At 43.0% G+C, this 27,994-nt stretch overlaps 1 protein-coding gene and 1 long non-coding RNA gene across 4 annotated transcripts in view; one reads left to right on the forward strand and one right to left on the reverse strand.

Moving 5' to 3' along the window:
* Positions 1–27,994, reverse strand: part of KRT222 (keratin 222) — a 78,132-nt gene that overhangs the window by 22,948 nt on the left and 27,190 nt on the right. For both annotated transcript variants that reach the window (XM_077252426.1, XM_077252425.1), the window contains 5 exons: positions 18,144–18,226; positions 17,431–17,587; positions 10,949–11,119; positions 3,743–3,874; positions 588–808 (listed from right to left, as the gene is read on the reverse strand). In XM_077252426.1, the coding sequence (XP_077108541.1) occupies positions 588–808; positions 3,743–3,874; positions 10,949–11,119; positions 17,431–17,587; positions 18,144–18,226 (764 nt within the window). The remainder of the gene's footprint in view (positions 1–587; positions 809–3,742; positions 3,875–10,948; positions 11,120–17,430; positions 17,588–18,143; positions 18,227–27,994) is intronic.
* Positions 172–27,978, forward strand: LOC143765590 (uncharacterized). Of its 2 annotated transcripts, XR_013213428.1 has the most exons (4): positions 172–226; positions 24,119–24,256; positions 25,016–25,133; positions 26,711–27,978. It is a non-coding gene; the product is annotated as an uncharacterized LOC143765590 (long non-coding RNA). The 2 variants fall into 2 exon arrangements; XR_013213429.1 differs by lacking the exon at positions 25,016–25,133.

Below are 27,994 nucleotides of genomic sequence, written 5' to 3' on the forward strand. Positions count from 1 at the left end.
GTGGCGTTTGCAGCAGGGGGGAAAGACAGGTATTTTGGAGAAGTTATAAAACGCTTTATTTTGGGACTACATGCACCACTAACTAAAAGAGCCACCTTGTCAGAATGCAGCATTACTGCTGCACAAGGTGGCTCTTTTAGTTTATAACGGCTGGAGGGGGTGACAGGTTCCCTTTAATCATATTCCTCTTTCTCATTTAGTTTATCCCTCCTGCGATTCCCACCTGGTCATTTTGTGAGTGAATTGTATAACTGTAGTTTTCTTTTATCCCTGTCTGTTTCCCCTGTCTGTCTGCTTTTTGTTAACCTATACCCATCTGTCCCATACTTCCCTGGGCATGAGAGGAAATATATCAGCATGCATTTAGGAGCATAACAAGGTACAAGACCCCATCTTCAGGGGTAATCTAGGGAACAGGGATAGCTTAGCGCCCTCCTAGCTTGAGGGACAGGGAAGAAGCCCATGAAATCATGCAATAGAATCGTGACATTATACTTGCATTTGACTAATTTGGGGTACAATATGTAATACAGCATAATCTAGTTTCCCCCTTTAATGGCTGCGTAGTTTAATTTAGATAGATGCACCTTAACTCTTCACCCTCCAGCAAGTTGCGATACGCTGAGATCTCCTGCTCCAGCTTCATGTTGGTGTTGAGGAGCATCTTGTGCTTCTGTAGCTGTGTCCGGACTCCTTCTCTCACCTCTTGGAGCTCTTGTTGTAAATCGGCAATCACAGCAGAAAGAGACTCCAGCTGCTTCTGGTGCTGCTGCTCTGTTTCATGTAGAGTGAACTTTAGTCGTCTTTCCTTTTGTAACGATAATAGAAAATGCATTAAAGGCATCCTCAGCAGAAACACAAATTTACGGTGTAAATATGTATAAAATGTCTTTATGTCACATTAACACCGGGACCTATGTTGGCAGCGTTTGCTTCTGTTGCCGGGCACCGCTATTTTCTCTCTGCTGGTGATGGAGGGAATGTCACTGTTAGTGTCTCTGGGAGGCAAACTAATGGGTGAGTGTGTTGTCCGACAGCCCAACTGAAGTAATCAGCTCTCTTCTGTGGCCTATCTCGCAGCGTCACACCCTACTTTATCTCCCATCATTCAGTTTGGAAATTCCAGATATTGAGCTTGAAAGCTCCCTGAATTTTTTTGTTCTTGGGTTCCTGAGATAGACCCAGCTTGTACCTTAACCTCGTCTGAATCTATTTCCTCTATTCGGACCTAGGCCTGATTGACTACTCTCTGTCGGATTACCTGACATCTGACCACTGGCATCTCTCTGATTTCTGCTTGTGATTTCTGCACCTGTCCTTTGTCTTGTCACTCCTGTTTCAAACATGGCTAGCTAGACTTGTCAATCATGCATTAGGCGTGCTGCTCCTGCCAATAGACACTGTGTGGAAACAACCCTTGTTGTAAGTAACGATCACTGTATAGGTCTAAGTGTGAAGGTTGGGGTTTCCACTGGGATTGGCCAAATGGAGTGGGCTAGTGCCAAGTCTGTTTGAGCTAGCCTTGAGCTAGAGTAACTCACTCTGCCAGACATAACACGTCATTTTTATGGCACTTTGCAGTTAGTTGGTCAATGGGGATGTATAATATTATACATGATATTATTAATATTATATCATCCTCCAGAATTATTCCTGAAGGGTATAAACCCTATGATGCAGTAAGTTTGGGTATCTGAATCCATGGTTTCTCCAAATTTGCAGCCATAATAGTTTTGTTAAGAAAGCCGGTGTCAAAGTTACCTTGCTGCACTTCTGCTCTGGCAGACACTCCTGCCCTGGTGTTCTTGGTAGAGATAATGTGTGCTCATCTGCACAGTCAGGTTGAAGGAAATTTATTCTGGTGAATGGTCAGGATCAGCTGCCTGACCAATCACAGAACAAGTTCAGCTGCGAATTAGGATCTCTGGAGTTTTGTAGGCTAAGGCCGAGGTCACACTAATGAGAGAAACTCGCGCATCAGTACCCGGCACTGCCGCCGACACTCAGGACCAGAGCGTTCAGCTGCATGTATTTCTATGCAGCCGCACGCTCTGGTTCTGAGTGGCGGCGGCAGTGCCGGGTATTGATGCAAGAGACTCGCGTGTGTTTCTCGCATTGCACTCGCAAGTGTGACCCCAGCCTTAACTAAATCCTCAAAAAAGTGTGTAGGAGTACAGTTTGATTCACAGAAGATACACCATATAAAACTTTACTTTCAGTGGTTAATAGTTAAAATTCAAAAAATATTCATGTTTCACAGATATACTGTATATGTAAACAAGTGGCCTAAATCTCAGGTCTGGCAGCAAGGTGGGTCAGTGGTTAGCACTGATACTTTGCAGTGCTGGTGTCCTCGGTTCAAATCCCACCAAGGACAACATTTACAAGAAGTTTGTATGTTCTCCCCGTGTTTGTGTGGATTTTGTCCCACCAGCCAGGGAATTTATATTGTGAGCCCCAATGGGGACAGTGATTGATGATGGTGTTTGTAAAGCGTTGCGGAATATGATGGTGGTATATAGATAAGTATAATGAATGCCTAATCTGAGAACAGCATAATGTAGTGGCAGAAACTCTGATTCTAGCGATGTTTAACTTACTGGATCATTTGCTGTAGTTTTGATAAAATCACAGTGTTATCAACAGGTGATCATCATTAGAGGACTAGTACACCTGCTGCCATGTAGTCCCTCATATTCATGAGCTCTGCATAACCTTGTCGCACCACTGATTGGCAGATTTCTGCCTATGCACAGTGTATGCAGAAAGCTGCCAATCAGTGGTGTGGGTGTTTGTGGCATGGGTTATACAGAGATCAGCATCCAGAGAACTGGTGAATTTGCTGTAGATAAAACAGTTTTTAATCAAAACTTCAGTACCCAGTAAATTAAATGATACATTGCTGGGATCAGTCCCTACCTCATTCTGCTCTCAGAGAGGATAGCAAAAACCTGATGATAGACTCCCTTTACGTTTTCTGTGTTTTTGTACCCTGTACCAATATTTGTATTCTATTTAAGTTGATCCACTTCAAAATCCATAACAAAAACCCTTAAAATGCTCTTTGAACACGCTTCCTATTGATTCAGTGGAAGTCCACATTGCTGTTTATACACGGCAAGAATATTTTGAAAATTGCCTTGTGGAATCTGCTCTGAACTTGACACTGTCTCGTCAAAAGCCCTCAACAAACCTTTTGATAGATAAAACGCTTCAAAACTACTTAAGGTGCGTCGTATCCGAAACCCTGTCAAGAATTGCATGGATTAGTGATGTATATTTCTCTTGAACACAACATCGGCTTCTTCAGCCTCAATACAACTCTTTGTGAACGTATCTGAACAATACCAGGAGGAACAGTTTTCCTGGTTCTGATCCTGGCTTATTTCATTTATTTCCTGAACACTCTCCAGTCTCCAGCAGTCAGCAGCTGCTCTGCAGATCCAACCTGGGAGCCCATGGAACGAAATCCACATCACTGTAGAGATCCTAAATAATGGCCAGCATAAACTTTGATGGTGGAAGCAAAAGGCATTTTGAATACTGCTTTTCTATACTAGGACTTCATTGAGATCATCAAGCCTCTACTGGACAAAAGCCCAATGTATCGGTCCACCTGTTTATACATGTCTGATGGAAACTGACCCCAACATATGAAGTAATCCCATAATTTAGAATCCTGCTGCTTTGAGACAATGTGCCACATTGAGATGAGAATGGCTCTGTTATTAGAAATACTCACCATTGCTTGCAGAGATTCGATTTCAGCCTGTAGGGTTTTCCATTGCTTCCTAGCTTCATAAAGATTGGCCCGGGCTTCCCTCAGTTCTTCTTCGTCTTTCTGCATTTTCCGCCGGGCTTCTTCTTCTTCCAGCTGGATGGAAATGAAGTGACAGAATCATAATGTATCTGATCTGCGAGCACGATAGGTCAGACGATAAGCGCTGTAGACTGACAGGGAAAATTGGACAATGACAGATGACACATATCATCTCAAGGACACAACTTCTTTAATATTTATATTGCTTCAGTCTTTACCACGGCACCTGCTTTGACAAATCAAAGAAGTATAGCAGACAGATCTACTGTATGTATGAAATGCCCAGCTTATGGGTGAAAAACCAATAATTCCCCACGAGGATCAGGAAAAAATACAGTAATATTGCTTTAGCGCGCATCTGTGTGACCACACATGGGAATGGTCATCAGATAGCCTAGATTATTGTACGGCTATAGACAGTGGAGTAACTTGAAGCTCATGTTCCCCAATGCAAAAGCTATAAGGAGGCCCCCAATTACTGCAAGTCTTTAAGAGTATTGGTCTTTTCGTATAAGCTAAAGAGACTTTTGGGGCTTCTTAGGCTCCAGAGCCCTGGTGCGATTGGAACCCCTGCACCTATTGTAGTTAAGCCCCTGTTGACTATCTATGGTAATTTATCTGCTTTTGCAATATATTGCAGCTGTTTGGCAGATCAGCAGCTTTAAGAGAGTTTACCGGTTTTAGAATATGGATGTACAGGCCATCAACTTTAAGTTGGTCGGTGTCCAATTCCTGGCAGCCCCACTGATCAGCTGTCTGAATGGGCCGTGAGATCGGTGTGGGCACTGCGGCCTCTTCAGTGTTTACATTGTATTGTCTACTTAGTAATGGCTGTGCAGGGTCGACTGCAATTTTGTGCCATTGAAGTGAATATTCTGGAAAAGTTGGATTGCAACCAATATGAGCACTAGAACAGAAATCACATGGATCGCCCAACTATTCCAGAATCCTGAATGGCTTGCTGATTTTGGTTCCCCCCCAGCTTTACCAGTCAGAAAACATTTTTTATATGAAGAATTTTCTCCCTGTAAAAGAGAGCAATCAGAACGATTTTGACGAAGGAGGTAAAAATCTCCTTAAAGAGAAAATGCCTGCTAATGTTTGTCAAGAATTGATATTAGATCTCGTCCTGCCAGGATCCTCCAGTATTGATGACGCAAGGTGATAAACAGAAATTCTATATACATTTAATTCTTCATATAAGATGTGACAATTCATAGAACATCTGCTGGTAAAAGTCCTAAAACTACTCACTGTAGACTATAGATTGTTACCTTATTCTTGAACTCCATTCAATAAGATCATATCCCAGTAAGCCCAGTTAATGAGTACCTATCATTTAATTTTTCTACTCCCTTACACATTCTGCAGATCAATGAGGGTCCGAGTCCTGAGACGGGCTATGTTAGGGCATAATATGGTGTGTGGAGTGTGGTGTTGGGGCATCATACGGTGTGTAGAGGTATCATACTAGGTGTGAGGACTGTGTTGGAGCATCATACTGTGTGTCTGAGGGGGCTTTGGGGACATCATACGGTGTGTGGAGGAATCATACTGTGTGTGGGGGCTGTTGGGGTATCACACCATGTTTGGAAGTATTATGCTGTGTGTGGAGAGAGCCATGGTCACAAAGGTCATGACCGCGACTGGGCCCGTACGGGTGGGGGCTAACCGATACCAGCACAAACTTCAGCTTAGGATTTGTGCCCGGCATTGCATGTTGCTTACCAATCAGAGGTCAGCAATAGACATGATCGAATATCGTCAGATCCCTCCTTTTTCAGCTCACTAATAGAGCTTACCGAATAGCTGCAGCGGGAACCTGACTTCCTGGATCGCTCCCGGGGATCAGATGTCCAGCCCGCAGCTGCATGTGTCGCGGCTGTTTGACAGTCACAACTCACAGGCTCTTCATGCATGTGTTGTGACTGTCACACAGCCATGACACATGCAGCTGCGGGGTCGGACACCTGAATACCGGGAGGGATCAAGGTATCCGTGTTCCCAATGCAGCTATTTGGTAAGCTCTATTAGTGAGCCGAAAAAGGAGGGATCCGATGATATTCGCTCATGTCTAGTCAGCAGCTAATGTCGATGTGCATGTGACTGGGGGCGTGTGGCAGTGACGTCATTTGTAGAGATGAGCGAATTTGTTCTGGTCCATGCTTATTCAACCATCTATAGCGTTTACCAAATAAACTGCAGAGGGAACTCGGATACCTGGAGTGCTCCCGATGATCAGCTGTTCGGTGCCGCAGCTGCATGTGTCACGTCTGTGTGAAAGTCACAATGTATGCATGGAGAGCCTGTGTGTTGTGACTGTGACACAGCCGTGACACATGCAGCTGCGGCACTCAACAGCTGATCATCGGGAGCGCTCAAGGAAGCCGGCTTCCCTCTGCAGCTTATTCGGTAAGCGCTATAGCTTGCAAAATAAGCACGGACCCGATCAAATCCGTTCATCTCTAGTCATGTGCTCCAGTCGCTTGCTCTCCGAAGTCAGCTGCCGGCTTCAGAAGAGGATGCTGTACGGCGGGGGAACGAATAGGAGGTGAATATAATTGTTTATTTTTTTCTGTGCAATAAAGAACAGCACCAGAACTGGAAATATATACCAGGATGGGGTATACTATGTATTTACCAGCATGGGGCTCAGGCAGGATAAGGGACATACAGGTGCTTCTCACTAAATTAGAATATCATCAAAAAGTTAATTTATTTCAGTTCTTCAATACAAAAAGTGAAACTCATATATTATATAGAGTCATTACAAACATATTGATCTATTTCAAGTGTTTATTTCTGTTAATGTTGATGATTATGGCTTACAGCTAATGAAAACCCAAAAGTCATTATCTCAGTTAATTAGAATACTGAAATGTATGTACAGTAAATGCACTCAATACTTGGTCGGGGATCCTTTGCATCAATTACTGCATCAATGCGGCGTGGCATGGAGGCAATCAGCCTGTGGCACTGCTGAGGTGTTATGGAAGCCCAGGTTGCTTTGATAGCAGCCCTCAGCTCATCTGCATTGTTGGATCTGGTGTCTCTCATCTTCCTTTTGACAATATCCCGTAGATTCTATGTGGGGTTAAGGTCAGACGAGTTTGCTGGCCAATCAAGCACAGTGATACTGTTGTTTTTAAACCAGGTATTGGTACACAGTGGACCTACACCAGCAGATGACATGGCTCCCCAAACCATCACTGATTGTGGAAACTTCACACTAGACCTCAAGCAGCTTGGACTGTGTGCCTCTCCACTCTTCCTCCAGACTCTGGGACCTTGATTTCCAAATGAAATGCAAAATTTATTTTCATCTGGAAACAACACCTTGGACTACTGAGCAACATTCCAGTTCTTATTCTCCTTGGCCCAGGTAAGACACTTCTGGCATTGTCTATTGGTCATGAGTGGCTTGACACAAGGAATGTGACACTTGTAGCCCATGTCCTGGATGTGTCTGTGTGTGGTGGCTCTTGAAGCAATGACTCCAGCAGCTGTTCACTCCTTGTGAATCTCCCCCATATTTTTGAATGGCCTTTTCTTAACAATCCTTTTAAGGCTGCGGTTATCCCGGTTGCTTGCGCACCTTTTTCTGCCACACTCTTCCCTTCCACTCAACTTTCCATTAATATGCTTTGGATAGAGCACTCTGTGAACAGACAGCTTCTTTAGCAATGACCTTTTGTGGCTTACCCTCCTTGTGGAGAGTGTCAATGGCTGCCTTCTGGACATCTTTCAAGTTATCAGTCTTCCCCATGATTGTTGAGCCTACTGAAACAGACTATGGGACCTTTTTAAACGCTTAGGAAGACTTTGCAGGTGTTTTTGTGAATTTTTCTAATTTACTGAGATAATGACTTTTGGGTTTTCATTGGCTGTAAGACATAATCATCAACATTAACAGAAATAAACACTTGAAATAGATCACTCTGTTTGTAATGACTCTATATAATATATGAGTTTCACCTTTTATATTGAAGAACTGAAATAAATTAACTTTTTGATGATATTCTAATTTAATGAGAAGCACCTGCATATACCAGGATGGGGGATATATATATATATATATATATATATATATATATATATATATATATATATATATATATATATATATATATATACACTAGGATGGGGCCCATGATAAGGGACATATATACCAGGATGTGGGATATATATATATATACCAGGATGGGGCCCAGGATAAGGGACATATATATACCAGGATGTGGCATATATATATATACCAGGATGGGGTCCAGGATAAGGGACATATATATACCAAGTTGTGGGATATATATACCAGGATGGGGCCCAGGATAAGGGACATATATACCAGTATGGGGGGATATATATATATATATATATATATATATATATATATATATACCAGGATGGGGCCCAGGATAAGGGACATACACTCACCGGCCACTTTATTAGGTACACCATGCTAGTAACGGGTTGGACCCCCTTTTGCCTTCAGAACTGCCTCAATTCTTCGTGGCATAGATTCAACAAGGTGCTGGAAGCATTCCTCAGAGATTTTGGTCCATATTGACATGATGGCATCACACAGTTGCCGCAGATTTGTCAGCTGCACATCCCAAAGATGCTCCATACAAGGCAGGATGGATCCATGCTTTCATGTTGTTTACGCCAAATTCTGACCCTACCATCCGAATGTCGCAGCAGAAATCGAGACTCATCAGACCAAGCAACGTTTTTCCAATCTTCTACTGTCCAATTTCGATGAGCTTGTACAAATTGGAGCCTCAGTTTCCTGTTCTTAGCTGAAAGGAGTGGTACCCGGTGTGGTCTTCTGCTGCTGTAGCCCATCTGCCTCAAAGTTCGACGCACTGTGCATTCAGAGATGCTCTTAGGCCTACCTTGGTTGTAACGGGTGGCGATTTGAGTCACTGTTGCCTTTCTATCAGCTCGAACCAGTCTGCCCATTCTCCTCTGACCTCTGGCATCAACAAGGCATTTCCGCCCACAGAACTGCCGCTCACTGGATTTTTTTTCTTTTTCGGACCATTCTCTGTAAACCCTAGGGATGGTTGTGCGTGAAAATCCCAGTAGATCAGCAGTTTCTGAAATACTCAGACCAGCCCTTCTGGCACCAACAACCATGCCACGTTCAAAGGCACTCAAATCACCTTTCTTCCCCATACTGATGCTCGGTTTGAACTGCAGGAGATTGTCTTGACCATGTCTACATGCCTAAATGCACTGAGTTGCCGCCATGTGATTGGCTGATTAGAAATTAAGTGTTAACAAGAAGTTGGACAGGTGTACCTAATAAAGTGGTCAGTGAGTGTATATACCAGGATGTGGGATATATATACCAGGATGGGGCCCAGGATAAGGGACATATATACCAGTATGGGGGGATATATATATATATATATATATATATATATATATATATATATATATATATACCAGGATGGGGCCCAGGATAAGGGACATATATACCAGGATGTGGGATATATATACCAGGATGGGGCCCAGGATAAGGGACATATATACCAGGATGTGGGATATATATACCAGGATGGGGCCCAGGATAAGGGACATATATATACCAGGACGTGGGATATATATACCAGGATGGGGCCCAGGATATGGGACATATATACCAGGATGTGGGATATATATATATATATACCAGGATGGGGCCCAGGATAAGGGACATATATATACGAGGATGTGGGATATATATACCAGGATGGGGCCCAGGATAAGGAACATATATACCAGAATGGGGCCAGGATGAGGGACATATATGCCAGGATATATTATGCCACTGGAGGGAGTTGTTGATCAAAATACATCTATTGTTATTATATATACTTAAGGTTGAATAACAGGAGTAGTATGATTTATATACTTTATAAAACACAGTAAATGTGTTGTGATTTTGATTAGCTACTACAGGTAAAAATACATAGACTCACAGAATGTTAGAGTTGGTAGGGACCTACATGGTCATTGTGTTCAACCCCCTGCTCAATGCAGGATTCACTAAACCATCTCAGACAGATGTCTATACATGTTACTATAAGCCCTATCATAACATGTATTACCAGAAGCAGCTAGTAAACAGATGTAATTCTGCTCAATATTAACTGAAAAAATAAAATAATAATAATAATAACATTGAGCAAAATTAAGTTTGGCCTGTTGGTTCAGCCCTTTACAACAGTCAGTCTCTCATGTGGCCTTTTGGGAAAATTACTACTGTTCTAGGGGATTCAGAATCAATAAGGACCTTTATGCATTACACGAAGAGCCCATTCATTTCAGTGTGCTCTGTGTAATTTCCCCAATGGTGGCCCCATGGGGTAACTGCACAACTTTCTATCAGGTTCCCCTTACAGATTACCCTTGACCTCTGGCAGAAGGACAGCCTGTCAACAGATTATCATCAGGGGACCCTTCTAACAAAAATTAACAACCCATTATCAAAGTAGTTTCTACCTGATGTGACAGCAGCGTGGGAAACTTTCACTGACATAGGAAACACGGAGACTATAAATTGATTTCTTCTTTCAGACCGATCGATGATTACAATCCATCAATGATTTTTACCGTCATTTCCCTTTGGAGGCCTTTTAAAGACGAAATGAACTTAGCAAGTTATGGTGGGAACCATTTCTTAAACAATCCTTAAAGTCACGCAAAGGGTTAAGAAAATCTGTTCGAATACGGTTTTGATGAGTCGAGACTATAGGATACAAGGAAGGGCCAATAGTACGGCAGCCCATCCAATATACCTTAGGATATAGTATCAATTGGAAGTTTGATGGCAATTCCTTCAATGGCCTTTCCCTAAGTCACGTCAACATCCGAATATCAAGGCCTTACGGTAATATGATGGGTAACTGTATGAAACATGCTATATTTATTGGTGCTGCATGCACATACATATACACACACATATATATATCTATATATCTATATATATGAATTTATCTGCAGTGCTACTGCACTCCCTCCCCAGCTTCCCCTGCATTGAGGAATCACAGGACCAGGAGAGGCTGAGTCAGTCTCGCAATGACTCTGCATCCCTGTCCTGGGAAGTGCCTCCTCACCGCTCGCCTTGTGTGATGCCGTTACCTGGCTCCTGGATGGAAGGTCATCGGCGATGGGACTTCTGCTGATGAGAGCCTCATAGTGTGTCCTGATCTCATTGAGGAGCTGGGACAGCTCCATCCTGCTCCCATCCTCCACCGTAGCAAACTGAATATCATCGATGGGATGTTTTAACTGCTGCACAGCCTTGACTTTCTGCAGTGGGAGAGGGGAAAGAAAGAGAGAGGGAGGGAAGGAGACATGGAGAAAGTCATCAATGAATGAAACACCATCAGCAGCTACAATGGCTGCTCATGGAAGCGTTACATTGAAAAAAATCCATTTAAAATAGGAAAATCACCAGTAAACATAAGGGTATGTTTACACGGCGCTTTTTTTTTGCATGTTTTTTTTTCCGTCTGAGTGTAGGAAGGAAAAACTCTGCACATTTTGCATGTTTTTATTCCTTTTTCTTTGTGGTTTTTCATGCGTTTTTTTAAGCATTCAATTGAATAGGCTCGAAAAATGCAGCAAAAACATCAAAAGAATTGACATATTGCAGTTTAAAAGAAAAAAAAAGCAACGCAGCTCAACAAATGCAAGGAAAAAAAATCAGCACTGTGTGAATGAGATTTTAGAAATCTAATTTATTTTGTTGCTAGTGTAAAACACAGTATTTTTGCTGCATTTTTAGTTCAGAAAAAACACAAAGTGTGAACAAGCCTTAAATAATCCTTCTGGCTAAGGGCGACAACCACTATGGCTGATTCTGCAGCGATGGCACCCGTTGCTGCATTACTGGCAGATTTAGTGATCAGGATACACGACATGCAATAGTCCATGTAGGAGATGTAATGGGGGCTCTATGTGTTGGTATACGGGGCTCCAGAATAATATATTAGTATATGCAGGGGCAGACACTAACAGCTTGGTGCCCCTGTGCAAGAAATGTGTCTGGGCCTCCCTCCTTTTATGGCAATATATGGCTATATATATATATATATATAGCCACACACACACACATACATGTATGTATATATATATATATTACATAGTCTCCTTTATTATGTATATTACCGTCCCTTATTATACAGTGCCCTCTCTTGTTATGTATAGTACCGTCCCTTACATATTGGATTATATAGAGCCCTGTTTTTATTATATACCATCCTGTCTCGTTAGCTGTATAATGCAATAATGGCTGATGGAGCATGGGAAAGCTTCTTTTCTAATGGAGGAGCTGATGGACTGGTCGTCTGGTCACCAGCTCCTCCATCAGCAGTCATTTTATATCTAAAAAGAGAGGGGACTATGTAATAAAAAAAGGCGCTGTGAATAACAAAATTAACAAGAATACAATATGTAATAGACAGTACTGTAGATAACAGCAGAGGAAGCTATATAATAAGGGATGGCACCATATATAACTAGAGAGGATGGTCTGTAATAAGGGACGATGTTATACATAATAAAAAAGGAAACTATGTAACTAAGGATGGTGTTATACAGAATTAGTGAGTACACTCTATACTAAGGGACTGTGTTATACATAATAAGTACGTACATTCTATACTAAGGAACTGTGTTAGACATAATAAGCAATAATGTCTTCCTCCAAGTCCATTATAAGTCCCCCTTCATCCCATTCCAATCCCCCACACCCCTCATTGTTCTCCTCTCCCGCATCCCATTATTGTCCTTTCCCCCACTCCATCATTGCCCTCTTCACCACCTCCATCATTGCCTTCACCACCACTATCATTGCTTTCTCCCCCACTACCCCAAATCATTGCCCATTCCTCCACATCCATCATTTTCTCCTCCCCACCACCCCATCATTGTCTTTTCCCCACCACTCTCATCATTGCCCATTCCACCACCTCCATCATTTCCTCCTCCCCCACCACCCCATTATTGCCCTTTCCACCACCACCATCATTGTCCTTTCCACCATCATCATTGCAATCTCCCCCACCACCCCCATCATTGTTCTTTCCACCACCTTCATCATTGCTTTTTCCCCTACCACCCCATCATTGGCCTTTCACCACCTCCATCATTTCCTCCTCCCCCACCACCCCATTATTGCCCTTTCCACCACTACCATCATTGTCCTTTCCACCACCACCATCATTGTTTTTTCCCCAACCACCCCATCATTACCCTTTCCACAACCTCCATCATTGCTTTCTCCCCTACCACCCCATCATTGCCCTCTCCATCACCCCATCATTACCCTTTCCACCACTTCCATCACAGCCAGAAGGAATAGAGATTATTTCCTTCCTGAAGCTGGGCATTCAGTACTGCAGCCACACAGCTTTTTGGCTTGTGGCATTTAGGCTACTTTTTTTGTGAAATAGAAAAATCATTGTGATCCTGCACTGTTAAAACAATAAACAGTTTAAAAACTAAATATTTATCAGACAAACCTCTTTATTGAAAAGGAATTAAAATATGCAGGGAAAAAAGCATGTTTTTCAGCCTTATGTGTTTCTGAGTTTTTAGTCACAGAAATGCTAAATTTAGAACAGTATGGCAAAACTATACTCTAGGTATCATTTTAATGCAATGTTGCTGCGACCAAAAAAGTGATGTTTTTTCTCGTTATGCCATTTAGTGATCGGGTTAATTCTTTTTTTATATTGATAGACTGGGGCGATTCTGAATGCGGCAATACCAAATATGTGTATGTTTGAGTTCTTTTTTTTTGTTTTATTTTGAATGGGGTGATTTGAACTTTTGTATTTTTTTATTTTTTTTAATATTTTTAAATACATTTTTCTTTTACTTTTGGCATGCTTCAATAGTTTCCATGGGAGACTAGAAGCTGCCATAACCCGATTGCCTATGCTACATAAAGGCGATGATCATATCGCCTGTATGCAGAATTGCTGTCTTGCTATGAGCGCCGACCACTGGACAGCGCTCATAGCAATAAGGCATTGACAACCATAGAGGTCTGCAGGAGGCCTCTAGTTGTCATGACAACCCATAGGTGACTCACGATCACGTGACGGGGTCAACAATGGGTGGATGCGATTGCCAGAAGCACATGTTAAATGCCACTGTCAGAGTTTGACAGCAGCATTTAACGGGTTAATAGCCACAGGTGGATCGCGATTCCACCCATGGCTATCCTGGGCACATGTCAGCTGTTCAAAACAGCTGACATGTGAGGGAAAGGTGTGGGCTCACCGCCGGAGCCCACATCAAAGGGGGAGACACGACATGCGCAGTACTAGTATGGCACATGTTGTTAAGGGGTTAAAAATCCATGGAATTTTTGCCAATAAATGCTGTGTATAAAACCATCCTTTGGCCACACTTTACACACTTTTTTCTGGTTTTAGGGAGTAGATTGATCACCACTGTTGTACATTAACTGCTCATTGATTTTTCTGAGAACTCCATGATGTTCCTTCTCCCTGTGGAGGCGCTGCAGTGAAATCAATCACTTGCTGCGAGATTCTGTGGCACATGTTATATCTCATTGTTTTCACAAGCTGTGATCCACTTGTTCTGGAGGACCCTTCTAAACTGGACATCCCTTTAAAGTAAATAAGCGTACGCAGCACTGTGTCTTTCGTGTCGGTGAGATCGCGGCCATGACATGTACTGTAGCAGCTAATGACGATACCATGTTTGTTACAAGCTGCTGGCACATTGTTCAACACTTGCTACAACTCGCCCATACGTGGCTCTTTCCCCAAGGGAAATGCAGCTCGATACTCCCTGAACGTATAATTATAACTGCAAACTGTTTTTTTTAGCTAATCTCCGTCCTCTTTACTGTGGGAACATGAAAAATAATTAAGCAAAATACCCTCGTAAATCTGCATTTGCATATAAATACTGGAGATGTAATCCATAGATTATATACTTGTAAAAAAATGTGGGCACTGAACACTGTGTGCGTTGTGAGCACCGACACTTGTAGAGCACACACTCACATACAGATATAATACAAAAGGGGAGACGTATCAAAACAGGCACAAGGGAAAAACCACTCTCTGTTGTTCTAAAGACCCCCATACGTATTAAATAAGGGTTGGCCGAATGCTCGCCTAAGCTGATGGTTAGCTTTCCCTCTCCCCACTCATCCAAGCACAAAGACTCAGCTTAGTTCTTGTGTTCTCCATAGGGAGAGCAGAGTAAAACCCCCTATAAACAGTAGACACACACACCGGATCGATAGTTGGGTCGACAGCTATCTCCCCCAACTCTACCATATACAGAATCGGGGGGCCCAGAGCTCCTGCGTTCCCTATGAGAGCCGCTGCTAGACTCTTCTGGTAGTGGCTTCTCTCCAGGGAGAACAGAAAGATCAGCTGTTGGAAATCCAACGTGCCCCATCCTTCTCTTCCCCCCCCGACAACAATTGTTGGGGCAGTGTCCCTCATACACATTAGACTGCTGGCCAATCTACGCGTTTGGCTATCTTTAGTCCAATTCGTATGGGGCTTTAAGACGTTAACAGCAATGGCTTATCTGCCCAAGAACCAAAAGATCCGGCAATTCAATTCCGACTGCCCTATCTATCCTCCTCCAATATTATATGTTTGGGGTAGAGTCAGAGTGCCACTGTACATACTAGATAGTCTGCTGATCCTTCCGTAATTGTCAGGTTTGACCAAGTTTGATCTGATGTGTATGAGTTCTTTTATTAGAGGGGGAACTGTTAATAATAATAAACAGTTTTTTAATTGTGCATCTGGGCAGAGATTCTTCTTACAATGATTGTCTATCTTTCAGGGCACTTTTTGTTCAACGAGATTGCATGTATATTGGGCTTAAAATGATTTTTGCAATTGGGTTTTATTAAAAATGTTTGCACTGTTCGTTGTCTGCAGCCTCCATGTTGTACTGTTTATTGCTGGCTGCAGAATGAGTTAACTGAGATTCCATCAGTTGGACCGCTATGATTGTCTGACACGGAGTTTGTAACTCTTTTATGCGACTTTTTCTGAGCTCCTCCAATCTGTTTTATGACCACAGATCAAAGAGATTGGCCATTATTTTTTATTGATGGTCTATCCTTAGGATAGGATTATTAATATCTGATCGGCAACCCATGCAACCTCGCCGATCAGCTGTTACCGGCAGTGCCTGGAAGTCCTTGGATGCTGTTGATGCATGTAGAAAAGCCGCGGAGACACCATCACGTGTTTCTCAATGCAAGCAATGAATAGCCAGGTCTTTCACCGGGAAGGAACAACCACAGGAAGGGCAGTATCCAATAAAGGAAAACCACCTATGCCAAAACATGGTATCCTTCCACAGACAGCTGTTTCGGGGTATTTGCCCCTCATCAGTGTGGAGTAGGAATCTGGCTATTAGGAGCAGTGCCTAGTGAAAAGACTATAAACATAAGGATGAATGACCTCGGGGAGATCAAAACATCCAATGCTGTTAAGACCCAGTAACTCCATCAATTCTATAGTGAGAGCCACTAAAAGCCAAATGGTGAAAAATGTTCAACAAAACCGAATTGCAGAAATGATTTGCAGCTCTAAATAATGATGCATGCATATATACATGCAAGGAAAGAAGAAATAAAAATATGCCCAAAGGTGGCCAATGGGTTCAACACTTTGCAAGAATCTACAACACCCAGCTTGCCTCTACAATCTGCGACTGTTGGACATGCTGCCTGTTGTATCTTTGCCACTGCTGAAGAGTCACTGTATAGAAACCATGCTGGTACGGGGGTTCTTAATGTAGCCCAGTGTTCTCCACCAGAAGATGCAAGGAAACTGACTGGCTGATAAAGTGCTAAGGCAATGTTTCTAAGACATGTATCACCTGTGGGTTTTTCCTAAAATCTAGGTCTGGAAAAGAATCACAGATTTCTGTTGCACTAAGGTCAGTGGATCCTCACACCAATGATCATCATTTAGTGGAGCTAATCTGTGGTTTTTCTGTGCTGAATCCACCGCATTTAGGTGTTGCAGATTTCAGCTTTCAGCAGAATCGCTCAGCACTCAGACCTCAGACATTGAGGATGAATTATCTGTTTTACTTGGGATATACAGCAACCATAATCATTACATGGCAGATAAAAGAACAAAACTGACATTAACAAAACCTGAGAGGTCATACAATACAGTCCAGAGAGAAACCACACACATATCACAGCGCCATCTGCTGTTTGCTTAGCACAGCCCCACCAATATAAGCCTGCAGCTGTTGTGTACTCATACATCAGGAACATGTTAGTAGAATTTTAGTACATTCTGTCAGCATTTAGCTATGGAATCTGAGCCTAAAAATCCTGACAGCACAATATGTGGACATAACTTGAACAATATTTTACCACCATCTGAGCAGGTCAGGGCAGACACCTTCTATAATGCCCTGAGACGTTCTCAACAAGAACACCAGAGGACTCATCCATCTCAGATATACTGATATTATACATCATCTACAGCTGCTCAGTACATCACAGTACATCCATAGGTCAACACACCTTACAGTAATATATAATGTAGCGCTGCCCCAACACTAGGGGGTGCCATTTCTCATACCTCTTGATGATGTGAAGTAAGATCTTGTATTTCTTCTTCCTTATCTTTAATTATAATTTTGAAAGCCAAGATGTTCAGTGTAAATTCATCCATTATTGCTTTCAGGACTTGATTTTTCTGTATAATCTGCTCCTTTACAGAAGCCTCTCTGGAAAAGCTGTAAAAAAGACATTACGTATCTGTAATTGTCACAAAACTGGAGTTTGGGGATAGTTGCTTAACTTTACAGCTTGCTTTTCGATTGCTTTAAAAAAATGGAAGAGATAATAGTTTATTTTTATCAACTAAATGCAAAGTAAATGAAGAAAAATGAAATCTAAATCAACATATTCTTTTGTGTGATTGTCCTTTGCTGTCAGAGCAGCTTTAAGGCACCAATTCTTCTAGGTGCACTTGTGCAAAGTCTTTTAAGGAACTCGCCACGGAGGTTGTTCCAAATATCTTGGAGAAATAACCACAGATCTTCTGTGGATGTAGGCCTGTGCAAAGCCTTCTGTCTCTTCATGTAATCACAGACAGACTTGTTAATGTTATGATCAGGGCTCTGTGGGGGTTATATCAATGACTATAAGTCATGTAAATGTTTTTCATTATACAGTATTGCACAGCACTTAGATAGGTGCCACTCGTATTATATTGTAAATCAATGTTTATAAGCTGTTGCAAAATTGTACAATGTTTTTTTACTATTTTTAGGATACATAACAGCTTACCTTTCTTTAAAATGAGCGAGGTCCATATTATAATTGTCAATTTCCAAAGAGGTGTTTGCATTTTCTGCAATCAGTTTAGAGATCTGTTGGTAGAACATAACATGATGATGTAGCATAGGGCTCTCATTTATCATATTCATGTGCAGTAAGTGATCAGATTGAATATTTCCGTACTTTGACCTCTATTAGTGCCTTGTGTGTGAATAGGGACGTACAATGGAGCCTACATATCACAATTTTACAAGTGATTCTGTCATGCATTGTTTCATGTACTTGGCTGGATTATGACTCTGGATTTATTAGTACGATACTGATTTGAAGATCAAAATTGCCCCATTTAGAGAGGCTGCTTCTGGCTTTAGTTTGTGGGTCAGGGAGCTGAAATAGTTAATGAGATGGGGAATAAGAATAGGTGTAGGTGCGTATTTCTTTTAGTAGCCATCTGAGAAGCCGCCTGGGTCTGTTTTTTTGTTTCATTTTAATTGGCGGATAGCTGTTTCTAGTTGGGTGCGAGATATGGCCTGATTTAGGAGTCTAGGGACTGAGGGCTGGGAGAGAAATAGAGTTAAAGGCGTTGTCAGAAGGCAAATTCATTTTGCTACTACTACCTCCCTATCTATTTAGTCCCATAAACGAAGCTATTTTCTAATACACTTGTTTTAAAAATTCTCTATCTACACTGTCTAACTGCTTTTGTATATTTTTCTATTTCCTTTCTGATGATGCTTCTTTTGAGCATCCCGGTGCATGCTAGGATACTCAAACAAAGTGTCATCAGGAGGCAGGGGTTGCAGTCACTGTCACAGCCATTGCCCCCTCTCTGAAACCAAGTGTCACCAGGGGGCAGAGGCTGCAGTCACTGTCACAGCCCCTACACCCTCCCTGAAACCAAGCATCATCAGGGGGCAGAGGCTGCCGTCACTGTCACAGCCCCTACCCCCTCTCTGAAACCAAGCATCATCAGGGGGCAGAGGCTGCCGTCACTGTCACAGCCCCTATCCCCTCTCTGAAACCAAGTGTCACCAGGGGGCAGAGGCTGCCGTCACTGTCACAGCCCCTACCCCCTCTCTGAAACCAAGTGTCACCGGGGGGCAGAGGCTGCAGTCACTGTCACAGCCCCTACCCCCTCTCTGAAACCAAGTGTCACCAGTGGGCAGAGGCTGCAGTCACTGTCACAGCCCCTACACCCTCCCTGAAACCAAGTGTCACCAGGGGGCAGAGGCTGCCGTCACTGTCACAGCCCCTTCCCCCTCTCTGAAACCAAGCATCATCAGGGGGCAGAGGCTGCCGTCACTGTCACAGCCTCTGACCCCTCCCTGAAACAAAGCATCATCAGGGGCAGAGGCTGCAGTCACTGTCACAGCCACTACACCGTCCCTGAAATGAAGAGTCTTCAGTGATGCTCATTTCAGGGGCTGTTCTGTCTTTGCTCTGCCATGTCTCCCCTGTGCACAGCATACCCTGCATCTGCGGTGTCACTATACCTGGCAGAGACCAGCGACGTCATCTGAGTGGGTGGCGCTGGCCCCCTGCACGCCGGGTACAGTGACACCGCTATGCTGCCGGCTTATTACTATTCATAAGCCGACAACAGAGCGGATGCTGTGCACAGGGGACAGAGCGGGGACAGCACTGTGCACATGGAGGGTATGTGCACACGTTGCGGATTCTGCTGCAGATTTTTCCGCAGCGGATTTGGAAAATTCGCAGTGCAAAACCACTGCAGTTTTCACTGCGGATTTTCCTGTGGTTTCTTCTGCGGATTCCTCTGCGGGTTTTCAACTGCACTTTCCTGTTGGTGCAGGTTGAAAACCGCTGTGGAATCCGCAGAAAGAAGTGACATGCTCCTTCGTTTTTTCCGCAGCATGTGCACTGCGGTTTTTGTTTTCCATAGGGTAACATTGTACTGTACCCCGCATGGAAAACTGCTGCGGATCCGCAGCAAAAACCGCAACGTGTGCACGTAGCCGGAATTATAACACTTTGAGTATCCCAGCATGCACTGGTGATATTCAAACTAATCATCATCAGGTAGGAAATATAAAAAATTACAATAGTTGTTAGACAGTGCAGTTAAGGAATGGTAGGGAATTTTTAGGCACGTTGCACTTTTTTTAGCGTTTTTTTAATGTTTTTGCGGCGTTTTTCCGTTGTGGAAACACTTAAAAAAACGCTTACATAAAGCATCCCATTATTTTTATGCATTCCGCAATTGTGCCCATGCTGCGTTTTTTGCCACAGCGAAAAAGCATTGCGGGAAAAACCGCAGCATGTTCAATAATTTTGCAGAAAATTGGCGATTTTGCCACCATAGAATTGTATTTGGATCATTAGAAAAAAAAACCCAAAAAAATGCCAAAAAAATGCGACAAATCCGTGCTAAAAACTCTAAAAAGACACAAAAAAAGGATAGAAAAACAAAACGCAAGCGAATTTCCTGCCATTATAGTCCGGTTTTGATCTGGAAAATTCTGCATACATTCTGCAACGTAGGCCTTAAAGCAAGTATATTAGAAAATAGCTTAGATTATGGGACTAAATACTGTGTATAGGTTCTTAGAAGCAAAATTACTTTGCCTTCGGACTGCCTCTTTAAAGAAAGCATTTACTGTTTGCGGGTTGTCAGAGGGAGGATTGTTGTATAGTTGTTCAACGTGCTGTTGAAATAGGCGGGTTTGCCTTATTGCTTTTTGTTATGCTTTAATTCTGTGATGTTTAAAAAAATTTCAATAAAATCTTATTTTTCATAAAAAAAAATGAAATTAAAATCTCACCCCTCCCCCCCCCAAAAAAAAACAAAAAAAAAACTTGTCCCATTTAAGTAAATGGGTCTGCAAGAAAAAACAAAACAAAACAGGACACAGATAACAACAATATCGCATCCTATTTGCTGCCTGTTTTTCACATAATGTATATGAGGAGAATCTTGAGAAGCCTCAATCGTTTTTTTGTCTCAAAACCAAAGAAATGAGCCGGAGCACAAGTTGGCATACATGCAAAGTGTAAGAGTATGTTCACACTGTGGCCATTTCACTGACAAAACTCAAGAAAAAAAACACAAAATGAGAATGTACCCTGTAGCAAATAAATGAGTAAATACTTAGTAATAATACACATAAATGATACAGGTTTACTTATTTAAAAGACTATTTGTGATTAAAAATTATTACTATTTACCTATTTACTTACTTACTGCTCATTTTGTGTTTTTTCTTCTTGGGTTTTATTAGTTTTTCTCCTAATTGGAGAACAACAGATGACATACAAATGGTAAATAAAGCAGATGAATATTGGGTCCATTCCACTGATGAACATTAGTTCATTTTTTTGGAATATGAGAAAAAAATGATGTGTGAATCCTGCCTGAAAGTTCTATATGTATCCAAAAGCCTACACCTTCAATGAGCTTTTTATAGAAAAGTCTTCTTATGTAGCATATAATTTTTTTTTGCCCCCGCTTAGACACAAGCGCCTGGTATGTCTGCTACCTCTTTACCGCCTAAAATTACAGGCCTGGTTAAACATCTAATTGGAAAGGATAGACTAGTTTTAATTATATGAAAACAGATTCACCTAATATAGCCTGGCCATTTCAGTGCATTTAAATAAGGGAGTTGTTCCAAGTTTGTAGATCTATAAGATAAAAGATACCTTCTGTAATGACACTGCCTGGTGTCGTAGAGAGGCAGCCTAAGGGTACTGTCACACAGTGGCACTTTGGTCGCTACGACGGTACGATCCGTGACGTTCCAGCGATATCCATACGATATCGCTGTGTCTGACACGCAGCAGCGATCAGGGACCCTACTGAGAATCGTACGTCGTAGCAGATCGTTTGGAACTTTCTTTCGTCGCTGGATCTCCCGCTGTCATCGTTGGATCGGTGTGTGTGACACCGATCCAACGATGCGTTCGCTTGTAACCAGGGTAAACATCGGGTTACTAAGCGCAGGGCTGCGCTCAGTAACCCGATGTTTACCCTGGTTACCATCGTAAAAGTAAAAAAACAAACAGTACATACTCACATTCCGGTGTCCGTCAGGTCCCTTGCAGTCTGCTTCCCGCTCTGACTGACTGCCGGCCGTAAAGTAAGAGTAGAGCACAGCGGTGACGTCACCGCTGTGATCTGCTTTCACTTTACAGCGGCACTCAGTCAGTGCGGGAAGCAGACTGCAAGGGACCTGACGGACACTGGAATGTGAGTATGTACTGTTTTTTTTTTTTACTTTTACGATGGTAACCAGGGTAAACATCGGGTTACTAAGCGCGGCCCTGCGCTTAGTAACCCGATGTTTACCCTGGTTACCCGGGGCCTTCGGCTTCGTTGGTCGCTGGAGAGCGGTCTGTGTGACAGCTCTCCAGCGACCACACAACGACTTTCCAACGATCACGGCCAGGTCGTATCGCTGGTCGTGATCGTTGGAAAGTTGCAGAATGTGACAGTACCCTAAGGGGGCGCTAGCGGGAGCGCAGGGAGAGGGAGGAATGAGGCACGCAGTGCACACAGGACCTGAACTAGGCAGGACACGTGATCACTGCAGGGGCGACGGGGTGGAGCTACTGCGCAAGAACAGAGGGTCTACCAAAAACGCAGGACACAGAGTACTAAAACAGAGATGTAGTCAAAGGACAAGCCAAGGGACGGGAGCGAGGTACCAAGGGGCAAAACAGCAGATCAGTCAGAGACAAGCCAAGGGGTCAGAAAGCCAAGATAGACAGAGACGTACCAAGCAGAAAACAGGGGCAGTAGTCAGGGGGCAAACCGGGTCATACACAGCAAGGCACACACGCACAGGGGCACAACGATTAAAGACGAATAACCTGGGTCAGCTATCTCAGACTGAGTAGACGGAAGTATAACCGACTAAGAACCCAGGAACTACCAGCATGAAATAGCCACCCCAGAACCAAAGAGAGGCAGACTAATTTAACCCAGACCTGACCAGGAAGGAGCCAGAACCAGTCCATCTAGAGTCATGACACCTTCTGATTACTGGTGGTCTAACCAATGGGACCTCCACCTATCCTGAGAACAGGCTTTGAACAGTCTCTTGTGAGTGGAGTGGTGTTAGAGCATGTGCATCTATGCTCCATTTATTCTCTATGGGGTTACCGAAAATGGCTGATTAAAAGGCTCAGATATCTCAGGTAGTCTAGTAGAGAATGAATGTAGCTAAGGACCGCATGCTCAAATGCTGCTCCAATCAGACAGGACTGCTGAGAGGCTCGTTTTTGTAATTGGTTTGCAGCCCAGTAGCTGGACACCCTAGTAAACAATAAAGGTACCGTTACACTAAACGATTTACCAACGATCACGACCAGCGATACGACCTGGCCGTGATCGTTGGTAAGTCTTTGTGTGGGTCGCTGGAGAGCTGTCACACAGACAGCTCTCCAGCGACCAATGATGCCGAAGTCCCCGGGTAACCGGGGTAAACATCGGGTTACTAAGCGCAGGGCCGCGCTTAGTAACCCGATGTTTACCCTGGTTACCATTGTAAATGTAAAAAAAAAACCCACTACATACTTACATTCCGGTGTCTGTCACGTCCCTCGCCGTCAGCTTCCCGCACTGACTGTGTCAGTGCCGGCCGTAAAGCACAGCACAGCGGTGACGTCACCGCTGTGCTCTGCTTTTACTTTACGGCCGGCGCTCACAGTCAGTGCGGTAAGCTGATGGCGAGGGACGTGACAGACACCAGAATGTAAGTATGTACTGTTTTTTTTTTTTACATTTACAATCAAACACAACAAGATCGCTATCCAGGACTCTGCAACGTCACGGATCGCTGTCGTTCTCGTTGGAAAGTTGCTCAGTGTGACGGTACCTTAAGTTATTTCCTATTGTGTCAATAGGAGATAACTTCTAAACTTGATACATCCCCTTTAAGCTCTGGAAGAAGTTACGCACTGCACTTCAGTGTTACCATAGGGACCTTGAATTTCATTCACTTCTGTATCATACTTGCTTACAGCCCTGATTTTTCTGGGATAATCTCAAAATCCGGACAGACATTAATCAAAGCACCACCCAAAAGTAGGCACTTGGAGGAATCTCTGGACATTCATGGTGGAGAAGTCTAAATCTCCAGAATTTACCATTCTAAATGTTGGTAAGTTTGCTATGTGTACGTGTTAATGGACTTGATTATCAGCAGCCATGATGTAAAAAATAAGTATAAATGGAGATGTGTCGATATGACAGCTCTGAACCACCTTTTACACAGTAAAACTAGAGAAACATCACTGAATGCACCAAGCAGACATTTTTTCAGCACAGTGATGGGATTTATACTCGATTAAAGGGAAAGCTCCTACTCCCCAAGTTCACTGACAATAGACTGCATTAATGATGTACATGCAATCAATTTTCTCTGATATTTACATATTCCAGTAAGGTAATTACATCTCGAATTACCAGTATGAAATCTGTCATAGATCAGTGTAGTAATTACCGATTAATGACTCTCTGATTGTAATATATGTACAAGTAATGCCAGCATTTTGCAATAGTCCACAACTCCTCAGGACACTTTTACAGATTATTGTTTGTCTTGCTTTGTTAAACGCAGAGATAATGATCAGTAAAAAATCATTAGTGAATCACTTACTAATTATTAAATCAATTGGCTGGCACCAGTGCCATGATTTCAGCTGGAAGGTGTGACATTTTAGTGCCATCAACTTGAAACCAATAAATGTGTAGTATACCCATCAAAGCTAAGCTTAAAATGGTTCTCTGATAATAGAAAAAAATAAACAATGAAAATGTCATTAGAAATACATTTCAACATACTTTTAATTAGAAAATCATGCTTGTTTTTTCTTTGGGAGGTAACTGTAGTATGACCACCATCTTATTACTCTGACAGAATCCTGCTCTGGAATGTTAATAGGACAGGAGCCTCGGAGCATGTGCAGTAGAAACCTGTCCTTCCCCTCATTTGTAGGAAGATGTGATCTAATACTGGAGATAGCAGGGGTGCTGAGGTAAGAAGAGACTGCTCACACTGCTGTCCACCATCTATCAGATCTAATACTGGAGATAGCAGGGGTGTTGAGGTAAGAAGAGGCAGCTTACACTGCTGTCCACCAGCTATCTGATGTAATACTGGAGATAGCAGGGGTGCTGAGGTAAGAAGAGGCTGCTCACACTGCTGTCTACCATCTATCTGATCTAATACTGGAGATAGCAGGGGTGCCGAGGTAAGAAGAGACTGCTCACACTGCTGTCCACCATCTATCAGATCTAATACTGGAGATAGCAGGGGTGCTGAGGTAAGAAGAGACTGCTCACACTGCTGTCCACCATCTATCAGATCTAATACTGGAGATAGCAGGGGGGCTGAGGTAAGAAGAGGCTGCTCACACTGCTGTCCACCATCTATCTGATCTAATACTGAAGATAGCAGGGGGGCTGAGGTAAGAAGAGGCTGCTCACACTGCTGTCCACCATCTATCTGATCTAATACTGGAGATAGCAGGGGGGCTGAGGTAAGAAGAGGCTGCTCACACTGCTGTCCACCCTGTCTATCTGATCTAATACTGGAGATATGAGGAGTGCTGAGGTAAGAAGAGGCAGCTGACACTGCTGTCCACCATCTATCTGATCTAATACTAGAGATAGCAGGGGTGCTGAGGTAAGGAGAGCCAGCTCACACTGCTATCCAACTTTTCTTCCTGATCTACTACTGGAGATACCAGGGGTGCTGAGGTAAGAAGAGGCTGCTCACATTACTGTCCACATGCCTATCTGATTTATTACAGGAGATATCAGGCATATGAGGTAAGAAGAGGCTGCTCACACTGTTGTCCACCCTGTGTATCTGATCTAATACTGATGATACCAAGGGATGTGAGGTAAGAAGAGGCTGCTCACACTTCTGTCCACCATGTCTATCTGATCTAATACTGGAGGTACCAAGGGAGGTGAGGTAAGAAGAGGCTGCTCACACTGTTGCCCACAGCCACCATTTCTATCTGATATAATACTGGAGGTACCAAGGGAGGTGAGTTAAAAAGAGGCTCCTGCTGTCCGCAATGTCTATCTGATCTAATACTGGAGGTACCAAGGGAGGTGGGGTAAGAAGAGTCTGCTTACACTGTTGCCCACCATTTCTATCTGATCTAACGCTGGAGGTACCAAGGGTGATGAGGTTAAAAGAAGCTGCTCACACTGCTGTCCATCCTAGCCTTTCTATTTATTACTGCAGATGTTGTTCAAAGGTGCTGAAATAGTAAGAGCCTGCTCACACACACTGCTTTCAACCATGTCGTTCTGAATGTTGAGGATCTGCTGTGACCTGGAAATAACTTATACCACATACTGTCAATCTCCAGGTCACAGCAGTGTAGATTCCCATGGCATGCGCTCATAGACACCTGTCCTATTAATAGTCTAGAGCAGGTTTCTGACTGTGTAACAAGATGGCAGCTTTATTCACATACTAGGAAGTGATTACATCCCTTAACAAAATGAATGTTTTGCTAATTAATGGAATTAAAGGTGTTTATAAATCTATTTAATGGCATTTTCTTTTTTTTTCGGTCTTTTTTTCTCTTCCCAGTAAACTCTAGGTGGAACCCACCATTGTTTATCATACATGAATGCTCACCAGCCAGTTGGACACTGCTGTCCCAGAATGATGCCCAAACCCAAGCTATCGGCTGATTGCTCTGTATCTGACTTCTTCATCTCCAGCGCAACTTATATGCCTGAAGAAGATACCGGAGGCCACATGGTGATTATTGACTCTAATGTGGTTAATATAGTGTGGTCTCGAGTGGTTGACCACACTCCATCAGGAATATTGGTCCTGTTACTGTTAGAATTTACATACAGGTGTTGATCAGAGGGAAAACCTCATTATTATGCCAGGTTCGCATGACACTATAAAAAATTGTTTGAGTTTTATCCAGAAAACTCCACCATTTTTTTCCACTTGTCATCCGTGTGTAGTCCATACACATTTTTTTTTATACAGCAGCAGCTATTAATAATTTACAAGACTGTTTATAGTTTCCTGTGTTACACAATCATAATATATCTGTAAAAATCAAATGCTGTGCACTGGCTCCCTATGACGTCTGATATTTTTTTAGAAACCCATAGACCTGAATGGTCGAGTCTTATCCAACACAAGAAAAAAGCTTGTGCACACTGAAAATTTCTTTTCACACGCAGATTTGGTCAGTGGAAAAAAACATGCTCATCTACTCAACCCCATTGAATAACACTGGTCTGAGCCCTCGGATCGAAAATGTGGTTGTGTGAACATGCCCTAACAGGCATTGGAAAATGTTACCATTGGGACAGACTACTCATGGGTGATATATTAGTTGGAGGAAATCCAAATGGCCACGCAACCCATTAGATCAATATAGTCTTGATGATTTGCTGAACTATAGACTACAGGGACGCTCTAAATCTTTACAATGTAAGTATTCAGAAAATTAATCCTGACATAGGTTTAAAGGAACCTGTCATGTAAAATAACACTATTGACCTGTAGATATAAGGTTAACCTGCACATTAATAACACTCTGACACTGCGAGGTGCCCGTACTGAGAGCCCACTGCCAGGAGGAAATGAAATATATTCCTCCCAGCAGAGTTTGCCGTTCAGTTGCAAGGGTGGTGTCTGCACAGATTCAGTCACCGTTCTGTAACTCGCTCAGCATTAGGGCTGGCTGTCAGTGAATGGCGAGGGGCGAGGATACAGCCGCAGCTCTCTATACACAGAATGGTGACTGAAACCACTCCGGCTCCACCCCTATGACTGAACACCAAACTCTGCCGAGAGGAAAAAAGTTAATTTCCTCCCAATAGCTGGGCTCTCAGTGCAGACGCC

Source organism: Ranitomeya variabilis, chromosome 4, assembly GCF_051348905.1.
Source record: "Ranitomeya variabilis isolate aRanVar5 chromosome 4, aRanVar5.hap1, whole genome shotgun sequence".
NCBI lineage: Eukaryota > Metazoa > Chordata > Amphibia > Anura > Dendrobatidae > Ranitomeya > Ranitomeya variabilis.